We start from the raw sequence: 18,751 nt of genomic DNA, 5'->3' as shown, positions 1-18,751 counted from the left end.
GGAGGTGGGTTTCAGTTGCATTAAAATAAGGCCAGATAGAGTCTCCTGTAGGCTGCAAGTCCACATAGAGGTTACCAAGTACCCAATCACATGCCTTATTTGGCACCCAAAGAACATTTTTCATTCATTGCATGCATTGCTCCCCAACTCTTTTTTACATTTGAATATGACTCACAAAGGTTGGGGATCCCTGCTCTACACCTTGCTCTGGATTTTATATCTCCTTTGAGCAGCTCAGTTTAGCTAAACCCTGGACATAATTCAGTTTAGCAAAACTCTGGGCATAATTCTCTTTGAACGAGCACTAAGGGGCATTTACTTTGATCCCAGTGGTCAAAGTAAATCACCTCTATAGTAATACATAAATCTTTAACATCAATGGCACACGGGTCTGTTTCAGGCACTTAAATTGCCCCAAACATTTCATTAAAGCTCCCCAAACAGTCCCATGGGCTTACATTAAAACATTAGTGCCTGCACTTCTCAGGTGGTGATTGGCCCAAGAGGCCTGTGTAAACTTTCTCAGGAAACTATTGGCTGACAAGCATTGGCATGAGTCAATATGAGTCTAAGGAAGGCTGTTTTTTGGCCACTTAAAATCTCAAAGCTTTAAGCACCCAACGCAACCACATGTGACATTGCCCTTGGGTGACTTCATTAAGAACATGACATGATTATTTGGCAGTCGTAAAAAAAAAGGCATATGTTTGTTCCTTCTCTAGCAGCCCATACCAACTAATTAGCAAGCAGTATTTACTAGGTCTGCATCTGATTGGTTGCTATGGGTTACTAGAACAGGACCGTTCCAACCTTAAGCAGGCTTTAAAGGGCATGTAAAGTCTAAAACAGAATAAGGCTAGAAATGCTGTATTTTGTATACTAAATATAAACATGAACTTACTGCACCACAAGCCTAATCAAACAAATAATTTATGCTTTCAAAGTTGGCTACAGGGGGTCACCATCTTGTAACTTTGTTATACATCTTTGCAAGACTAAGACTGTGCACATGCTCAGTGTGGTCTGGGCTGCTTAGGGATCGTCATAAACAAAGCTGCTTGAGTTCTGTATGGCTGGTAAGTAAGGCGGGGCTCCCCCTGCTGTTCATAAGTATGATTGTTTCCCTGCTCAGCAGTTAGGGACCGTCTGACAATTCCTATCCACAGCAGTAAATGAAGGGAGAATTTCACTACATACAGTCAGGTTTCTAATAAAAACAGTGCACATTTTTTAATTAAAGTATATTGGAGATAGGTTTCTTTTTCATTAAAGAAAGTAAAAATGGGATTTAATTTTTTTGCCTTTACATGTCCTTTAAGTACAGGGCTCTAGAGAATCTTGTATCTCACAGTGTTCCCTTCTTTGCTCCTCACAAATGGAAGGGATCATGCCAGAGGATATTTACTTCCCTCCCATATGCTAGTCCTCCTGCATGTGATACTGTTAGGCGTAAACAGCTCTGTATACAGACACAACTGTTTTTTGTTTAAATCTCCCTGTCAGAAGCACTCTCAGAAGGGGACAGGTGTGGCCAAAAATATATTTATTAATACGTGCCATTATATTATCCTATACAAATCAAGGCCCTGCTCCTCACAGCAGATTTTGAATCCTTGGGGTGCAACTGCTTCTTAAATGAGTACTAAGGGACATGCTGTTGCACGGTCACCCTTTAGGGCTTTAGCATTCCTGGGTTGAGTATATGACTCTTATTGTTTAATTTAATCTTGTATTCAAGTCATCATTAGGGTGGTGACACACGCTAAGATTCTGGGGAGATTAGTCGCCCAGTGACAAATCTCCACTTCTCCGGGCGACTAATCTCCACGAAAAGCCATGTAAATCGCTAGAGGGATGGCACTCGGATTGCTTCGTTTTCCAAAGTCGGCCGATGTTTTCTCGTGAAACAACTTTGGGCAACTTCGGAAAACAAAGCACTCGGAGTGCCATCCTGCCGGTGATTTACATTCTAGCCAGTGGGAAGGCTTTTTGGGGAGATTAGTTGCCTGAAGAAGAGGCGATTAGTCGCCGGGCGACTAAATCTCCCCGAATCTTCCTGTTTGTCTCTGCCCTAAAGGTTGGTTGGGCCATGTCTGATTCTTATGATGAGATTTGACTTAACAAACAGGTCTTCATCAGGGGCAAAGAAAAACAAAATAAAATAAATCAAAAAGGCCTTTTTGATTTATTTTGTTTTTCTAGATGAAAACCTATGCTTTGAGGCCATTTTTGTAATTTTGTTTTTTTGATATAATAAATTATTTTCTTATACACCTTGAGTGTGCAATCTTCGCTTTTTTCATTATCTCCTATAAGGAAGGCAGGGAGGAGAAATTGAGCGCGGCTCGAAGGATCGCCCGATCAATTTCTGAAGAGGAGCGCAAGCGGAGGTTTCCGTAAGTAATTTCTTAATAAAGACACGGCCGCCCATGTTGACTACATTACGATCCGATTGTTGGGCCCTACGATCAGATCAGCCCAATATTGGCCACCTCAATGTGGGCATATCACCGAGAGATCTGCTTATTTGGCTAAATCGCCATACGATCTCTATAGTTTTGTTGTCCAGTGCTCTTATCCCAGTCAGACACATATCTCCTGTCTGCTTTCCAACTGCCAACCAGAGAGACAAGGAGCAAACTGCAATAACAATAAAATGTAACGGCCTTTAGTGTTGTTTGCCACCTAATTGGCCATCAAAGGGAGTGATAATGTTGGGCAATAAGATCTAATGTGTAAGAAGTGTGAGATGTGACTAGATTAGGAGCTATCGCCTTGGCTTGTAATTTATTGCTCACCGGCTCCATTCTGTCTGCCAGAGATTTCCCTTCACTCTGATGTGAATCTCACTACAAAAAGCCGCACAATGGCTCCCCGGGAGACACACACAGTGCACTAGTTACCTCAGCTAAACAGCAAACCCATTATTATTGTCTTTCACTGTGCCCATCTATTCTGCCATTGTACAAAAACAGATCATAGAAACTTGGATTTTTACCCAAATGAGGGATTGTATGCAGAATGACAGAGGGCACAGTTCACAAGAGTTCACAGTTTAGTGGCGGTGCTTGAATACAAAATGTAAATGTGCCAAACAGTTTCATTTTAGGGTAAGGGCACACGCAAAGATTCGGGGAGATTTAGTCGCCCAGCGACAAATCCCTTTTCTTCGTGCGACTAATCTCCCTGAAAAGCCTTCCTGCCGGGTAGAATCGAAATCGCCGGCGGGATGGCACGCAGAGCGCTTCGTTTTCTGAAGTCGCCTGAAGTTTCAATGTGAGGCAAGTTTGGGCGACTTTGTAAAAAGAATCGGTCCGAGTGCCATGCCGCCGCCGCCGATTTTGATTCAAGTCGGCGGGAAGGCTTTTTCGGGGAGATTAGTCACCTGAAGAAAGGCGATTTGTTGCCGGGACGACTAAATCTCCCCGAATCTTAGCATGTGCCCTCACCTTTAAAAGGGGTTTACTAGATGGGGATGTTCTATTATAAAATTCAAAGGCACTTTTATGATTGCAGCAACAAGTGCAAAGCACTAAGATGTATGCTAATTCAGGGTCATTCTGGGCCAGCGGGACACCGGGAAAAAACCTGGTGGGCCCCTTGAGCAACTAGAGTGGGGGTCCTGAGATGACAACCCGTTGGCCCGAACAGATCAGACACTGTGAAAACTTCATTTAACATTAACACCATTCAGAAAGATATGTGCGCTCATTCCTGCTCCTAAGAACGATGCACCCACCCAGCCTGGTCTGGTCAATTAGGGGCAAATGCATGAGGAGACCCTAGAATTTGCACAGCTTGGCCATAGCAGTAGTTCCATGGTCCCACTAGTGGGTCACATGAATAGATATGGCAGTGATTCTGGGTCTGATTGTAGCTTGGACACTATATCCAGGAGGTTTGTACGTTCTCCCTGTGCTTGGGTGGGTTCCATCCAGGCCTGGACTGGCAATCTGTGGGTTCTGGCAAATGCCAGAGGGGTTGCTATAAGGTGCCATAGAAAGTCAGTATTTAGTGGGCTGGTGGGGATTGTTTGGGCCTCTATGTGGGCTGATTGGGCCTCTGTGTAGCTGAAATGCCAGGGCCTATTTTAATTCTCCTGACTCCTGACCTGGTTCCACCCCACACCTCCTTTTTCTCTGTAATATTAAAACAGTACATTGTACTTGATCCCAACTAAGATATAATTAATCCTTATTGGAAGCAAAACCAGCCTATTGGGTTTATTTCATGTTTATATGATTTTCTAGTAGACAATCCGAATTAAGGAAAGATCTGTTATCCAGAAACCCCAGGTCCCTAGCATTCTGGATAGTAGGTCCCATACCTGTATTCAGGGCCGCCATCAGGGGCGGACAGGGAAGATAAATGTCCCGGGCCCAGGCATGAAGGGGGGGCCCGGCAGTGCTGCACTTTTGAAAGAGCCAGGCCCCCCTTGAGAGTACCGAAGCTTTGCGGCCAGGACTGGGAGTTAAAACCAGCCCTGGCAAAAAAATCTAAGCAGCCCACGTGTGAGCAGAATATACAGGTATAAATGGCAACAAATGTTATACATAAAACACTATATTCAATAAAATGCACAAGGTTTGCTCAGGAAAAGTAACCCATGGCATCCAAGCCCAAGTTAGAATGCAGTAATGGGATCCTGTAAAGCTCTGTGGCAGATACGTTTTTTCTATAAGTGGAATTTCTCTGAATATAACAAGGTCACCATAAAGCATAAGTTCACTAAAAACCAAGAGAGTCTGAAACCACATAAAAGCATTGTGAGTATTGGTATGATAATTACCAGCTGCATTCTTTGAACCATTAAAGGGGTGGTTCACCTTTAAGTTAACTGTTAGTATGTTATAGACCGGCTAATTCTAAGAAACTTTTCAATTGACCTTCATATTTTCTTTTGTATAGTTTTTGAATTATCTGCCTTCTTCTGACTGTTTTACAGCTTTTAAATGGGGGTCACTGACCCCATCTAAAAACAAATGCTCTGTAAGGCTACAAATGTATTGTTATTGCTACTTTTTATTACTCATCTTTCTATTCAGGCCTCTTCTATTCATATTCCAGTCTCTTATTCAAATCAGTGTGTGGTTGCTAGGGTAATTTGGATCTTAGCAACCAGATTACTGAAACTGGAGAGCTGCTGAATAAAAAGCTAAATAACACAAAAAACACAAATAATAAAAAATTAAAACCAATTATAAATGGTCTCAGAATATCACTTTCTACATCATACTAACAGTTAATTTAAAGGTGAACAACCCTTTAAGCCTCTACCATCACCCTGCATAGGCGGTTATATAAATAGTAGACATTATTGTAAACATTCTTTAAAACGTGGCCTATCAAGTGCAGTAAATAGATTAGTAATACAGCATCAGGCACTCAGACGCTGCTATAAAATGATTACAGACAAAGTCGAAAGAACTAAAGGAGACGCAACTGTGAAATGTGTGTCAGATATGAGAACTAGGAAACTGTACCTGTAATGGTAAGTATACATTATTGGTCCTATGAAGACTCTCAACAACAGGAACTCAAATAAAATGGCATAAACATAGGAAACTTCTTGCCTAATAATGTAGTTTGTGAGAGAGAACACAAGAGTTGTGTTTGGTGCTCTCCTGATCCTTTACCTATGCCTGCCCCGCCCCTCTTCTCGTCAGGCTCAGTCTGGGAGAGTTTTCATACATTGTTTAAAGGGGAAGGAAACCTAGTCGGCGCAAACCCCCCAGCCCCCCTCCCGTTTGTTGCCCACCGCGCATGTGTACATCATGGAGCATAGAGAAGGAAGCAGTAGCAGAAGGCTGCGCGCATTTGGTGGAAGCGGCACTTGTTTCAAGACTGGCAGGTAAAATCATGGAGGTTCAGAAGAGCTAAGTGCAGCAGCTGCCGTTCTTCTTAAAGGGGAAGGAAACCTAGTCAGCGCAAACCCCCCACCCCCACTCCCGTTTGTTGCCCACCCTCCCTCCTCCCCCCTGGCCTACCCGTCCCGCTGGGCAAATGCCCCTAACTTGTTACTTACCCTTCTGCGCAGGTCCAGTCCAGGGAGTTCACCGACGACATCTTCTTCCACACGATCTTCTTCCTGCTTTGAACGGTGCATGCGCAGTAGGATAATTTCGCCGGTACGATCTACTGCGCATGCGCGTGACTTTTGGCGCATGCACAGTAGATCCGTACCGGCGAAATGATCCTACTGTGCATGCGCCAAAACGCCGGTCAAAGGAAGAAGAAGATCGCGTGGAAGAAGATGTCGTCGGTGGACTCCCTGGACTGGACCTGCGCAGAAGGGTAAGTAACAAGTTAGGGGCATTTGCCCAGCGGGACGGGTAGGCCAGAGGGGAGGAGGGAGGGTGGGCAACAAACGGGAGTGGGGGTGGGGGGTTTGCGCTGACTAGGTTTCCTTCCCCTTTAAGAAGAACGGCAGCTGCTGCACTTAGCTCTTCTGAACCTCCATGATTTTACCTGCCAGTCTTGAAACAAGTGCCGCTTCCACCAAATGCGCGCAGCCTTCTGCTACTGCTTCCTTCTCTATGCTCCATGATGTACACATGCGCGGTCAGCCTCCAGACCCTCGAAGGTAGCTGCTTTCCTTTTTTATTGGTTAGTAAGGCTAGGGGTGGGCAGAAATGTATCGGCACCTTCAGCAGCCTATTTGCACAGCAGAAAGGTCCCAGCAGCCCATTTACTTTAGGAAGAGCGTGGCACTTCGGGCAATTGCCCGATCGCACAGATGGCCTGTCCGGGCCTGTTTGCGGCCATATTTGAAGTCCCGAACAGCCAAAATGCGGAAGTGCCAAAAAGCCGAACAGAAAGTCCAGAAGTGGCGAAAAGACCCAAAGTTGCGAAAGGAGGCGGAGCTGAAGTCAATTCGTTTTCGTTTTAGCAGGCGGAAGGCAGTTCTCCCCGAATCTGCCTGTGTGCTAAAGCCCTTAAAGGACAAGGAAAGGCAAAATAATAAAATCCCATTTTTACTTTCTTTAATGAACAAGAAACCTATCTCCAATATACTTTAATTAAAAAATGTGTACCGTTTTTATAAGAAACCTGACTGTATGCAGTGAAATTCTCCCTTCATTTACTGCTGTGGATAGGAATTGTCAGATGGTCCCTAACTGCTGAGCAGGGAAACAATCATACTTATGAACAGCAGGGGGAGCCCCCACCTTACTTCCCAGCCATGCAGAACTCAAGCAGCTTTGTTTATGACGATCCCTAAGCAGCCCAGACCACACTGAGCATGTGCAGGGTCAGGGTCAGGCAAAGATGTTTAACAAAGTTACAAGATGACAGCCCCCTGTGGCCAACTTTGAAAGCATATATCATTTGTTTGATTAGGCTTGTGGTGCAATAAGTTCATGTTTATGTTTAGTATACAAAATACAGCATTTCTAGCCTTATTCTATTTTAGACTTTCCTTGTCCTTTAAGGGGGTAGTTAAGTTTTAAATGATATTTCATTATGATTGTAAGCAGGAGCCTCCTAGTTTTATTCTGTTCATAACCCTTGTTTGTTAAATTATTGTAAGACACTTGATAAACTAATGTTATATAGTGAATAAAGTACCCCCTCTTGTAAATTATAAGGATATTATAAGTTACCAACTAGTTTCATGACCATATAAAAACACTAGGCCGAAGGATATAATTTACAGGATATTCATGGCTTTTGTGCATTATCCTTATATTACCGAGCAGTTCCATGACCATATAAAAACAGGAGGCTGAAGGCTGAGAGTTTTCAAACAGGTCATGGAACTCCAAGGTGACTTTTTAATATCCTCATATTTTGCAACAGGGGGTACTTTATTTATTATAAGTTTCAGTGAGTCATGTGACAGAAATGACATCACTAAGCTCCGATTATAACCAATCACTAATCATTGTTTATAAGGATATAATTTACAGGTTATTTATGGATCTTGTGTATTATAAATTATCGATGATGATGAAACTTGCTGGCCCTATATGAATTAATAATGCTAATGACGTAGAGAGTAATAATGAGATAATGGTCTTCGTTTTTTACATTTTGTATATTTTTAACGATTCTATGTTTTTATTTAGCCTCTCTCCAGTTTGAAATTCCGGCAACTATCTGGTTGCTAGGGTTTCATTTACCCTAGCAACCAGGTAGTTGTTTGAATGAGAGACTGGAAGACGAACGGGAGAGGGCCTAAATATAGAAGTCAGTGACCCCAGTTTGAAAGCTGGAAAGGTGCAGGAGAGGAAGGCAAATATTTCAAAATCTATAAAAAAACAAAAATGAAGACCTAAGAATAGGACATTCTTCTTTACATTCCTTCAATGAAATCCTAAATAGGTAGCGATGTGCTGAAATTTAATGGAGCTCAATAAATGATTTTGTAACCTTTAATTTCTTTCACTGTTTTCTATGTTTGTTGGCTCTCAAACTTGTGCCCCAAACACTGCACAGGACTAATGCTTTATAGGCTTGTACTGATACCAAAGTTTTGCAAGGGTTCTAAAATGCACCAGTATAAATATGTGTGTGTAAAAATACAATTATTCGTGCTGCTGTTAAAATATAAGTCACATTTATTATTAATTTAACAGAAATACATCTTTAAAGTTAATTTAAACATCTATAAAATTAACTATTCAATGTGAATAAAAATAATGCAAATACAATAAAACACGACCCAATACAAACAGGTCACTTTGTGGACACTTTGCCACTGTTTAGTGCTAATATTCGAAGACAGAAGTTTCTGAAAAAGTCCAGTATTTAGTATAGTCCTTTGCATTGGCTTCATATTAATATCTAACAAATGGCCTTTCTTCCTGATAGGTCAGAGGTTGCCCAAGGTGCTCTTGGGGCAGGTAGAGCATCTGAAAAGGTTGAGAGTTGAAGGGAGTCATAGAGTCCATGGCAGGAGGATGCATGGTATAGGGCATGGTACCAGGCAGGGTTTCCATTAGTGGGTTATAACCTGGGTAGGGATGTTGGACTGCATGCTGGAATACAGGAGTGGGCTGCTGTGCATAGCCGTAGACACCAAAGAACTGGGCTGGGTGGTATGAGTCTGGTCTGCCATCTTGGATTTCCCGTTTGTATTTCATCCTGCGGTTCTGGAACCAGGTTTTAATCTATAGAAAAAGAACAAGTAGAGGTTAGTTCTGTCATTCAAAAAAGTCTATTTACCCCAACTATACCCCAGATATTACCAAAATACGATTATATGTGTATGGCCATGCAGTAAAAATACAACTTGATATACAATAATAATAATATAAGTTATATCCTTCAAAGATAGCCAGAATACGTGCTCCAAAGATGTAATGTTGGGCAAATACTACAGAACAAGGGAAACTAAAATATCAACTAAAAACAATTGAAGTCTGTAACGAGAGAGGAATGAGGAAGGCAAATTACCTGGACTTCAGAAAGCTGGAGTTTGGCTGCGAGTTTCTGTCTTTCAGACGCCCCAAGGTATCTGTGTTTCTGAAAAGTCTTCTCCAGAGTGGAGATCTGATCACTGGTGAAAGCCGTCCTCAACCTTCGACCCATCTTGCCCTCTTCATATGAGGTATCATTGGGACTCAGAGATATGGCATCTCCTTCAGGGGCTGTAGAGCTGGAGCAACTTGTTTCACTTTCATAGCCTGAGTCAGTGCTAGTGCTGTAGGCTAGAGGAACAAGAGAGGAGACAACTGATTAGTCTTGGGAGTGAGACATGGTACAAACATAGACAAGCTGCCAAGGTGATATAAACCAACAATGGAAATCAATCAAGCTGGGTTCTTTTAACAAAAAATCTCCCTAGTTCTAACATCTACAAATACATGAATAAATGGAGTATATCTTTACAAGACCATAAAGGGCCCTATCACATATATACATATGGGTATGTGTATAGCAGCATAAAGGGTGCAGTGATATTTATGAAGAGGGATTATTTCACTTAAATGACTTCACAAACCTAAAGCAACAAGTTTTTTGGGGGTACTATAAAGCAACACAACAGGTTTGTCAAGTGAAACTTACCAGACTTAGCAGCATCTTCATCGGAACTGGCTCTGGGAATATTATCTGGCACTGAAACCATTTCAGAGTGTAGCAATCCATTGTCTCCAGGGGATGATGATGTATTAAGGTCCATTCCATAGAATGAGGCTTCTTCTTCATGTGAATACAGTGATATTTCGCTGTCTGAGGAATATGGAGATACTTGTGCACTCGCAGGGCATGGTGAGACTTGGGCACTGTCTGGATCTGGAGATAGTTGGCTGTTCCATGAAGAAGGGGACACATCACTGTTCCAGGAAGGCAGGGATGGGCTGGGGTACGGTGAATATTTCTGATCCACTTTGCTTGGCTGCTCTCTGTGAGATCTGCGGCTGCTTTGAGCAAGCCATTCAACCGAGGAGAAAGCTTTAGTCATCTTGTCTGTATTAGTCCTTGTGTTCTTTAGGTGAAGAGATGTTGGAATGAGGGCAGGGAGGAAGAGACCATGTATTTATACCCTGTATGCAAATGCAGCCACTAGTTGTGTAAACACACATCAAAGGCAGAGATCACTACCACCTAATTGTCATCAATTACCTCAAAGAAAAGAGATTGTGTCCCTTCATTTACACATTCTGCCTCTCACTAAGAGCTGGCTCCACCATGTCTGTCGTTAGTTGGCTCACCCAGTAGTGGTCCAATATCTATTAAATGCACATCCTTTACAGTGTTATGCTAAGTTGTCTATTGGAGGCCTCTCATTCCCTCTATAACCCCAGCATCAATAATATGATATTCACAACTGCAGGATATGGCGTACATTGTAATAAAATGTCATCTGTAATTCTCAGTCTAGGTACATAATATTTTACGGAAGACAAGTACAATCATTTTCACTATCCAGGGTGCAAATACAATGTGTTGAACTGAACTAATATGATTTTCTCCTTGGTACATGTGGTCTTCGCACCAAGCAGGACCAGGGTAGGACTGGGGGGCCGGGGCCCACCGGGACTAATGTCCAGGGCCCCCTCCGACCCCCTGCCCCCCTACAATGACGCACTGAGCGTGCATCCATGAAGGCGCCACTCGGTGCCCCTGCGTGAAGGTGCCGCTTGAGCTCCTGAATGACTAGGTGCCCCATGCATGCGCATTTGGCGCTGCGCGGCACCTAAAAAAAACTTTTTTTTTGGTCCAATCCAAGCCGCAGAGGGGACTGGCCTGTTTTTTTCCCGGTGTCCAGTCCGACACTGAGCAGGACCATAAAGCTGGCCATAGACGCAAAGATTTGAGTGTAGGAATCTCCGTTTTGTACGATTTTCGGGCCGTGTGTGGAGTGTCCCGACATTTTCCGTGAGATCTCGATCGGTCGTTCAGTTGATAAATTTCTGTCGGCTACCAATAATATCTCTGCATGTATTGCCGATCTGACAATATCAGTGGGAGACTGTCACCAGCTTTTGTCGGACATAACTTTCGTATGAATGCTATAAGGGGCAGAACATCGCCATATCTGTTCTTTTACTACTTAATTGATCTGAAAAGTTAGTGGCAGGTCGGAAGATGGCACAGAACGATCGTTCGACCGTCATGAAGGTAAATCTGCACGTCTATGGCCATCTTAAGTCCAATAGAAAAAGAGAATTAAACAGATTGCCTTAGAGAAAGTGATGTATGACTGGGGAATGCAGAATAAGATTTATTTCCAAATGGTAGTTATAAACACAATAGTGGAAGTAAGTGTCCCTACACCATAAGGACACTGCAATGCCTGATGAATCCAAGCAAAATAATTAACATCTTTCTTGTGTTGCAAACATTTCACTTGCTCCTATTCCAGCAATAAACAATTTCAAACTACATGAAGCAGAGAACAGCAGATAAAAAGCTGTTAGAAACCATTCATAGCATTATTTTTGAAGTTTATGTTGACAGCCATCGAAATCATCTTAATTCTTGTGTCCATTATGAACTAGCATATTTATGCCGGTCTACAATCCAGTATTTACCCATGTCAACAACTCAAGGGACAATGAGTTAGTACAGAATGAAAATAAAATACTGACACTGAATGATATTTACTGATCAGACATATAATTGGTGACAGGTGTTTACTCTTCGGCAATTGGAGTCTCTGTGTCACACAGGGTCCTATGCAAATATCCCTTTAATAGACCAACCTTTCCCAGCAGGGAGTCGGAGCCAGAGATTTTACCACTGCAAAGGAAAGGGGCAAACAACTTCCTTTCCTAAACATTTACATCAAAGACATTAGATTAGGAACGTCAAAGAGTTTAGCACCCATAATCCAAAATGCAAATTGGAGGAAAGCTGTCCCTTTGTTGGTGACTCAGCTCTACGGACAGAGGGGTTTATCCTGCAGCAGAATCCCTGGACAGGTCATCCAGTTTTTGGCAGCTATGGGGCACAATAATGGGTTGGATATTCATTTCTGAAACTCTTCTAGACACTTCTGTAGTTGTGTCCAGTTCATTTTTCCCTCTTCTTTATGGGTTACAGCACACATTGGGGTTCATCTGCTTCAACGCTCCTCCCTATTTAAGTAAATTGGAAACACTGCAGTTTTGCCTTGGATGCATTGCACAGACCATGGAAACCCTAAAACAGGTTTCCCCAACCTTTTTTATCCATGAACCACTCTCAAACGTAAAAAGAGTTGGGGAGCAACACAAGCATGAAAAAGTTCCTGGAGGTGCAAAATATGTGCTATGATTGGTTACTGGTAGCCCTTATGTGGACTGTCAGCCTACTTGAGCTGTTTGGCCTGGTTTTTATGCAACTAAAACTTGCCTCCAAGCCAAGAATTGAAAAATAAGCACCTGCTTTGGGGCCACTGGGAGCAACATCCATTGGGTTGGTGAGGAACATGTTGCTCGTGAGCCACTGGTTGGGGACCACTGCCCAAAACTATGCATTTTGCAATGACATCTACCCCATGTGCATGCTGATGGCCTCATCCCATGTCTGTCAATGCACATAGAATAAAGGGTGGACAGGAGCAGATCAGCCTTTTCTCTGTTGACTGTAAGGCACTAGGACCTGGCAGCCGCGGTCGTCCCCGCTGTGGTCGCGCTGGAGCCGTTCGTGCGTGCGTGCGTCCGTCGCGGCGCGTCTGCGTGCGCGTTGCGTCGGTCGCGGTGCGCGCGCGTCGGTTTCGGCGCATGCGCAATGCGCTTAAAAGGACGCCGAGGCCTGCACTTCCTTGCGAAGTGATCATTGCCTACTAGTGTGACGCTAAGCCTTATTACTGCCTGATATTTCGTTGTTGACCCCTGCCTGTTATTCGGATTTTCCTGCTTCTAATCTCCTCTGCTGACTTCTGCCTGTCTCCGGTTATTGATTCTACGCTGCCTGCCTTCCGACCTCGGCCTATTCCTGACTCTGCCTTGCCTGACGATTCTGTACCTCGATTTCTGGAAGTGTTCCTGTTACAGCACTTCTACCACTCCTCCACGTGACCAGTCCTGTTCCAACCCTCAGGGTCTGCCTCATTGTGGGAGGTGTAGGAGAGGCTTCTCTTCGTCTAAAAGTTCCAACTAACAGTGAGTACCGTGACAGTATCACTTCGCCAGCATGGAACCTACGGAGGAATCCTCTCCTTTTGATGTCCTAGTCACTCAAATCTCCACATTAACCCAAGCTGTCCGAGATCTGCAAGGTGGCTATCTTCAGATCCAATCTCAGATCCAGAGTGGTGCCACTTCCTCTGACCCTTCGCAGCCTGGACCATCAACAAGTCGGGGTTCGTCCGATTTACTTCCTGGAGTCGTTGCTCATGGACATTCCCCTGAACCTAAAGTTCCGTTACCTGAACGCTTTTCAGGCGACAGAGCCAAATTTCAAGCATTTGTTCACCATTGTAAATTGCTGTTCACTCTCCAACCTCGGACTTATGCTACTGAACAAACAAAGGTTGGCATTGTTATTTCACTATTGGATGGTGAACCACAGACCTGGGGGCATCGTTTGATTGACCAGAATAGTTCCTTGCTCCATGATTCTCAAGCTTTCTTTCAGATGATGACTACGCTTTATGACGATCCTCAGCGCACAGCCTCAGCGGAAGCAGCACTCAGGGGGCTACGGCAAGGCCGACGACCTGCCGAGGAATACATCGCCGAGTTCCGTAAATATACGACAGACTCCATGTGGAATGATCGAGCCTTAAGACACCAACTCCGCATTGGTCTTAATGACAACCTTAAGGACGAATTGGCTAGAGTTGGAGTTCCCGGAACTTTGGAGGAATTAATTGACTTGATTATTCAAATTGACCGCCGTCTCATTGAAAGACGTCTCGAGAGGTCTGGTGCCTTCGGTCCTACTTGGATGCTCCCTAAAGCCCCTCTCACACCACACCCCTCATTGATTCCAGCAGCTACTCAGGGGGAGTCAGAGCCTATGCAGTTGGGCCTGCTCAGGTCTGCTCTCTCTCAAGAGGAACGGGATCGTAGAAGGAGACTCAACCTTGCTTGTATTGTGGAGAGAAGGGGCACCTACTTCGCTCTTGTCCCATTCGACCTGCCAGTAAGACTGATAGATCTGTATTCATTAGTACTACAGTTTCGGGGGAACAGTCTTTGTTAACTCCACTTTTTCTATTACAGCTCCCAGGAAGACATCTTGAGGTCCCAATTCTCATCGATTCAGGAGCCTGTAACAACTTTATGGACAAGAACTTTGCTAAGTTACATAATATTCCCCTTGTGTCTGTTAAAGAGCCCTTCCTTATTAGAACTGCTGATGGGTCCCCTATCTCCTCGGGCCCTGTAAGATTGGAATCCATTCCTGTATCAATAAAGACTCAGCATTATCAAGAATTGGTGTCCTTTAATATTGTTTCTTCTCCCATCTATCCTCTAATTTTGGGGTATTCCTGGTTACAGACTTGTAATCCTTCAATCAACTGGGCTACCAATGAGATTGACTTCCCACAAATCATCGCCGATACTCTCTGCATTTCTTCTGGGCCAAGTTTGGTTCCTGAACCTTATAAAGACTTCCTTGATGTCTTCGATGAACGTGCTGCACAGTCTTTGCCCCCACATAGGGTATATGACTGCCCAATTGAGTTGTTGCCCGGAGCTCATATCCCTTTTGGCCGTATCTATCCGCTATCTGAGCCTGAATTAAAGGTCCTTAAGAATTATATTGATGAAAATCTAGAAAAAGGATTTATTCGTCCTTCAACATCTCCAGCTGGGGCGGGGATATTCTTTGTTCAGAAGAAGGATGGTTCACTTAGACCTTGTATAGATTATCGTGAGCTCAACAAATTAACCATCAAGAACCGATATCCTCTTCCCCTCATTCCTGAACTCTTTCAAAGACTTTGTAAAGCCAGTATCTTCACTAAACTGGATCTCAGGGGAGCCTATAACCTAGTCCGTATTCGCAAAGGGGATGAGTGGAAAACCGCTTTCAGGTCTCGTTATGGTCATTTCGAGTACACCGTAATGCCATTTGGCCTGTGCAACGCCCCCGCCACTTTTCAGCATCTCGTAAATGACATCTTCCGTGACTACCTCGACATTTTTCTTGTGGTCTATTTAGATGACATTTTAATTTTCTCTTCTTCGCTTGAGGAACATCGTCTACATGTGAGGAGAACTCTGGCTAGACTTCGTGATCATGGACTTTACGCTAAACTTGACAAATGTGAATTTGAGAAGTCCTCCATTGAATTCTTGGGGTTCATAATTTCTACAGGGGGGCTTACCATGGATACCCAAAAGATCTCAGCCATTCTCAACTGGCCGGTTCCAACCAATAGAAGAGCAGTACAGAGATTTATTGGTTTCGCTAATTTTTATCGAAAATTTATCAAAGACTTCTCACGTATAATTGCTCCTATAACTTCTCTTACTAGTTCTGTAAAGAATTTTTTTTGGTCTCCTGAAGCACAAACTGCTTTTGATGAACTAAAGGATCGGTTCACTTCTGCGCCCATACTTGTTCATTCGGACTCTACTAAACCCTATATTTTAGAGGTCTGTGGCTTTTTTTTCTAAAAAACTCTCTAGGTCTGAACGGAATTATGACGTGAGTGACCGTGAACTTCTGGCAATTAAGGCGGCTTTTGAGGAGTGGAGACACTTATTGGAGGGGGCATTACATCCCATTCTAATCTATTCTGATCATAGAAACCTCGAGTATTTGAAATCTGCAAAGAGATTAAAGCCACGCCAGGCTCGCTGGGCTTTGTTTTTTTCACGCTTTAATTTTCATATCACGTTCAGGCCCGGTTGTAAGAACGGTAAGGCGGATGCGCTTTCACGTATTTTTTTGAATTCTCCCACTGAGAATGTTTCAGATGGACTCATTCTTAAATCTTCTAATTTTTTGCTTCTTCAGACAGAATTATTGTCAAATATCAAACTAGCCTCACGAGAGGTGCCTTTGGAGAAGTCAAGTTTTCAATCTCTTCATGGGTTTCTGATCCATAAGAATAAAATATTTGTTCCACAAGCAGCCCAAATGGAGGTGTTGAAATTTGCTCATGACAATCCTACGGCTGGTCATTTTGGAATTCGCAAAACCACAGACTTGGCTAAACGTTTTTTTTATTGGCCTAACATGGTTAAAGACTGTGCTGCATATGTAAAATCTTGTTTGGTCTGTGCCAGATGTAAGGATTACCATGCTCGTCCTATGGGTTTGCTCAAACCTCTACCGGTTCCAGATTGCCCATGGGAATCTATTTCTATGGACTTCATTGTGGATTTACCAAGATCTTCGGGTATGAATACTATTTTTGTGGTAGTAGATAGATTTACAAAGATGGCTCATTTTTCTCCGTTACCCAGTCTTCCATCTGCCGCTACTACAGCCGAGGTTTTCATCAGAGACATTTTTCGGCTGCACGGACTTCCTCGTGAGATCATTTCTGATAGAGGATCACAGTTTACTTCCAAATTTTGGAGAACGTTGTGTCATTCTTTGAACATCAATTTATCCCTATCTACCGCTTATCATCCACAGACCAATGGTCAAACAGAAAGAACAAACCAGACACTAGAACAATATATTCGCTGCTTTACTACCTACTTGCAAGATAACTGGGCCTTGCTTCTGCCTTTAGCAGAGTTTTCCTACAATAACTCATTACATTCTTCTACTAGTCAGTCTCCTTTTTTTTCTAATTTTGGTTTTCATCCCAATCTGTTACCTGATTTGCCTAGGGAGATTGCTGTTCCTGCTGTCCATAATCGTATCTCTTTTTTGACCAACAATTTCAAGACTCTTCACCAAACTATCCTGCAAGCTCAAAACAATTTTAAAGTTTTTTCGGATCGTAAAAGAGGTGAGGATCCTGAATTTAAGATTGGAGACCTGGTGTGGCTTTCTACTCGGTTCATCAGACTAACTGCTCCATCTAAGAAATTGGCACCTAGATTTTTGGGTCCTTTTCCGATTATTCAGCAAGTTAATCCGGTTACTTTTAAGCTTAAACTCCCAAACTCTTTACGAATACATCCGGTATTTCACTCTGCACTCTTGAAACCAGTGGTTCCCAACGTTTTCATGGCCGTTATCATCCACCTCCGCAGCCGGTACAGGTCCAAGATACCGAGGAGTTTGAGGTACAGGAGATTTTGGACTCCAGAATTTGGAGGAACCGTTTGCAGTATCTGGTCAGTTGGAAAGGTTATTCTCCAGAAGATAATTCCTGGGAGCCTGTTAAAAATATCCATGCACCAAGACTGTTGAAACATTTTCATAAGACTCATCCTGATAAACCTGGTCCGAAGGGCGCCCGGAGTGCGCGCCTCGGGGGGGGGCACTGTAAGGCACTAGGACCTGGCAGCCGCGGTCGTCCCCGCTGTGGTCGCGCTGGAGCCGTTCGTGCGTGCGTGCGTCCGTCGCGGCGCGTGCGTCTGCGTGCGCGTTGCGTCGGTCGCGGTGCGCGCGCGTCGGTTTCGGCGCATGCGCAATGCGCTTAAAAGGACGCCGAGGCCTGCACTTCCTTGCGAAGTGATCATTGCCTACTAGTGTGACGCTAAGCCTTATTACTGCCTGATATTTCGTTGTTGACCCCTGCCTGTTATTCGGATTTTCCTGCTTCTAATCTCCTCTGCTGACTTCTGCCTGTCTCCGGTTATTGATTCTATGCTGCCTGCCTTCCGACCTCGGCCTATTCCTGACTCTGCCTTGCCTGACGATTCTGTAACTCGATTTCTGGAAGTGTTCCTGTTACAGCACTTCTACCACTCCTCCACGTGACCAGTCCTGTTCCAACCCTCAGGGTCTGCCTCATTGTGGGAGGTGTAGGAGAGGCTTCTCTTCGTCTAAAAGTTCCAACTAACAGTGAGTACCGTGACATTGACGCATCTACGCCATTGGAGAAAAGGCTATGCATGCCACTGGCCTTAGGTCTTAAACATTATGAGTGGATCTTTATCATGCTGTAAGCTCTGAGTAATGTGAAGTTTCTTCTAAAGTGCTTTATAGCTTTTGATAATAGCTGCTAAGAACAGAGAACTTAATCCAGAGGATCAATCAGTACAAAGACCTGGTATATTAAGAATTAAGGCTCTGACTCACCACCTCTATCTGTCATTAGATGTCTGTTGTGCCTGGATCATTTAGCAAGGTCTCCTCCACTAATCATCTGACAATTGGCTACTTTGAGAGACAAAAGAACTTGCTAATTGGCCCTTCAGTCTCCAGACATCTTTCCCTGAAAGACAACCAGCGGTTCCAATTCCAAGATAATCTGCCACGGTTAATGAATTATTTAACATCTCAACGGGATCCC

At 43.7% G+C, this 18,751-nt stretch overlaps 1 protein-coding gene across 1 annotated transcript; it reads right to left on the bottom strand.

The window, feature by feature from the left end:
• Positions 1-8,538: 8,538 nt before the first annotated feature.
• Positions 8,539-10,435, bottom strand: ventx2.2.L (VENT homeobox 2, gene 2 L homeolog). The gene is given in 3 exon segments (NM_001087462.1): positions 8,539-9,113; positions 9,400-9,653; positions 10,012-10,435. Coding segments are annotated over 3 exon segments (984 nt in total). The 5' UTR covers positions 10,409-10,435; the 3' UTR covers positions 8,539-8,780.
• Positions 10,436-18,751: the final 8,316 nt, after the last annotated feature.

Source organism: Xenopus laevis, chromosome 7L (genome assembly GCF_017654675.1).
Source record: "Xenopus laevis strain J_2021 chromosome 7L, Xenopus_laevis_v10.1, whole genome shotgun sequence".
Taxonomy (NCBI): Eukaryota; Metazoa; Chordata; class Amphibia; order Anura; family Pipidae; genus Xenopus; species Xenopus laevis.
The sequence above is the reverse complement of the archived record's forward strand: the minus strand, read 5'-3'. Positions and strand labels throughout refer to the sequence as shown.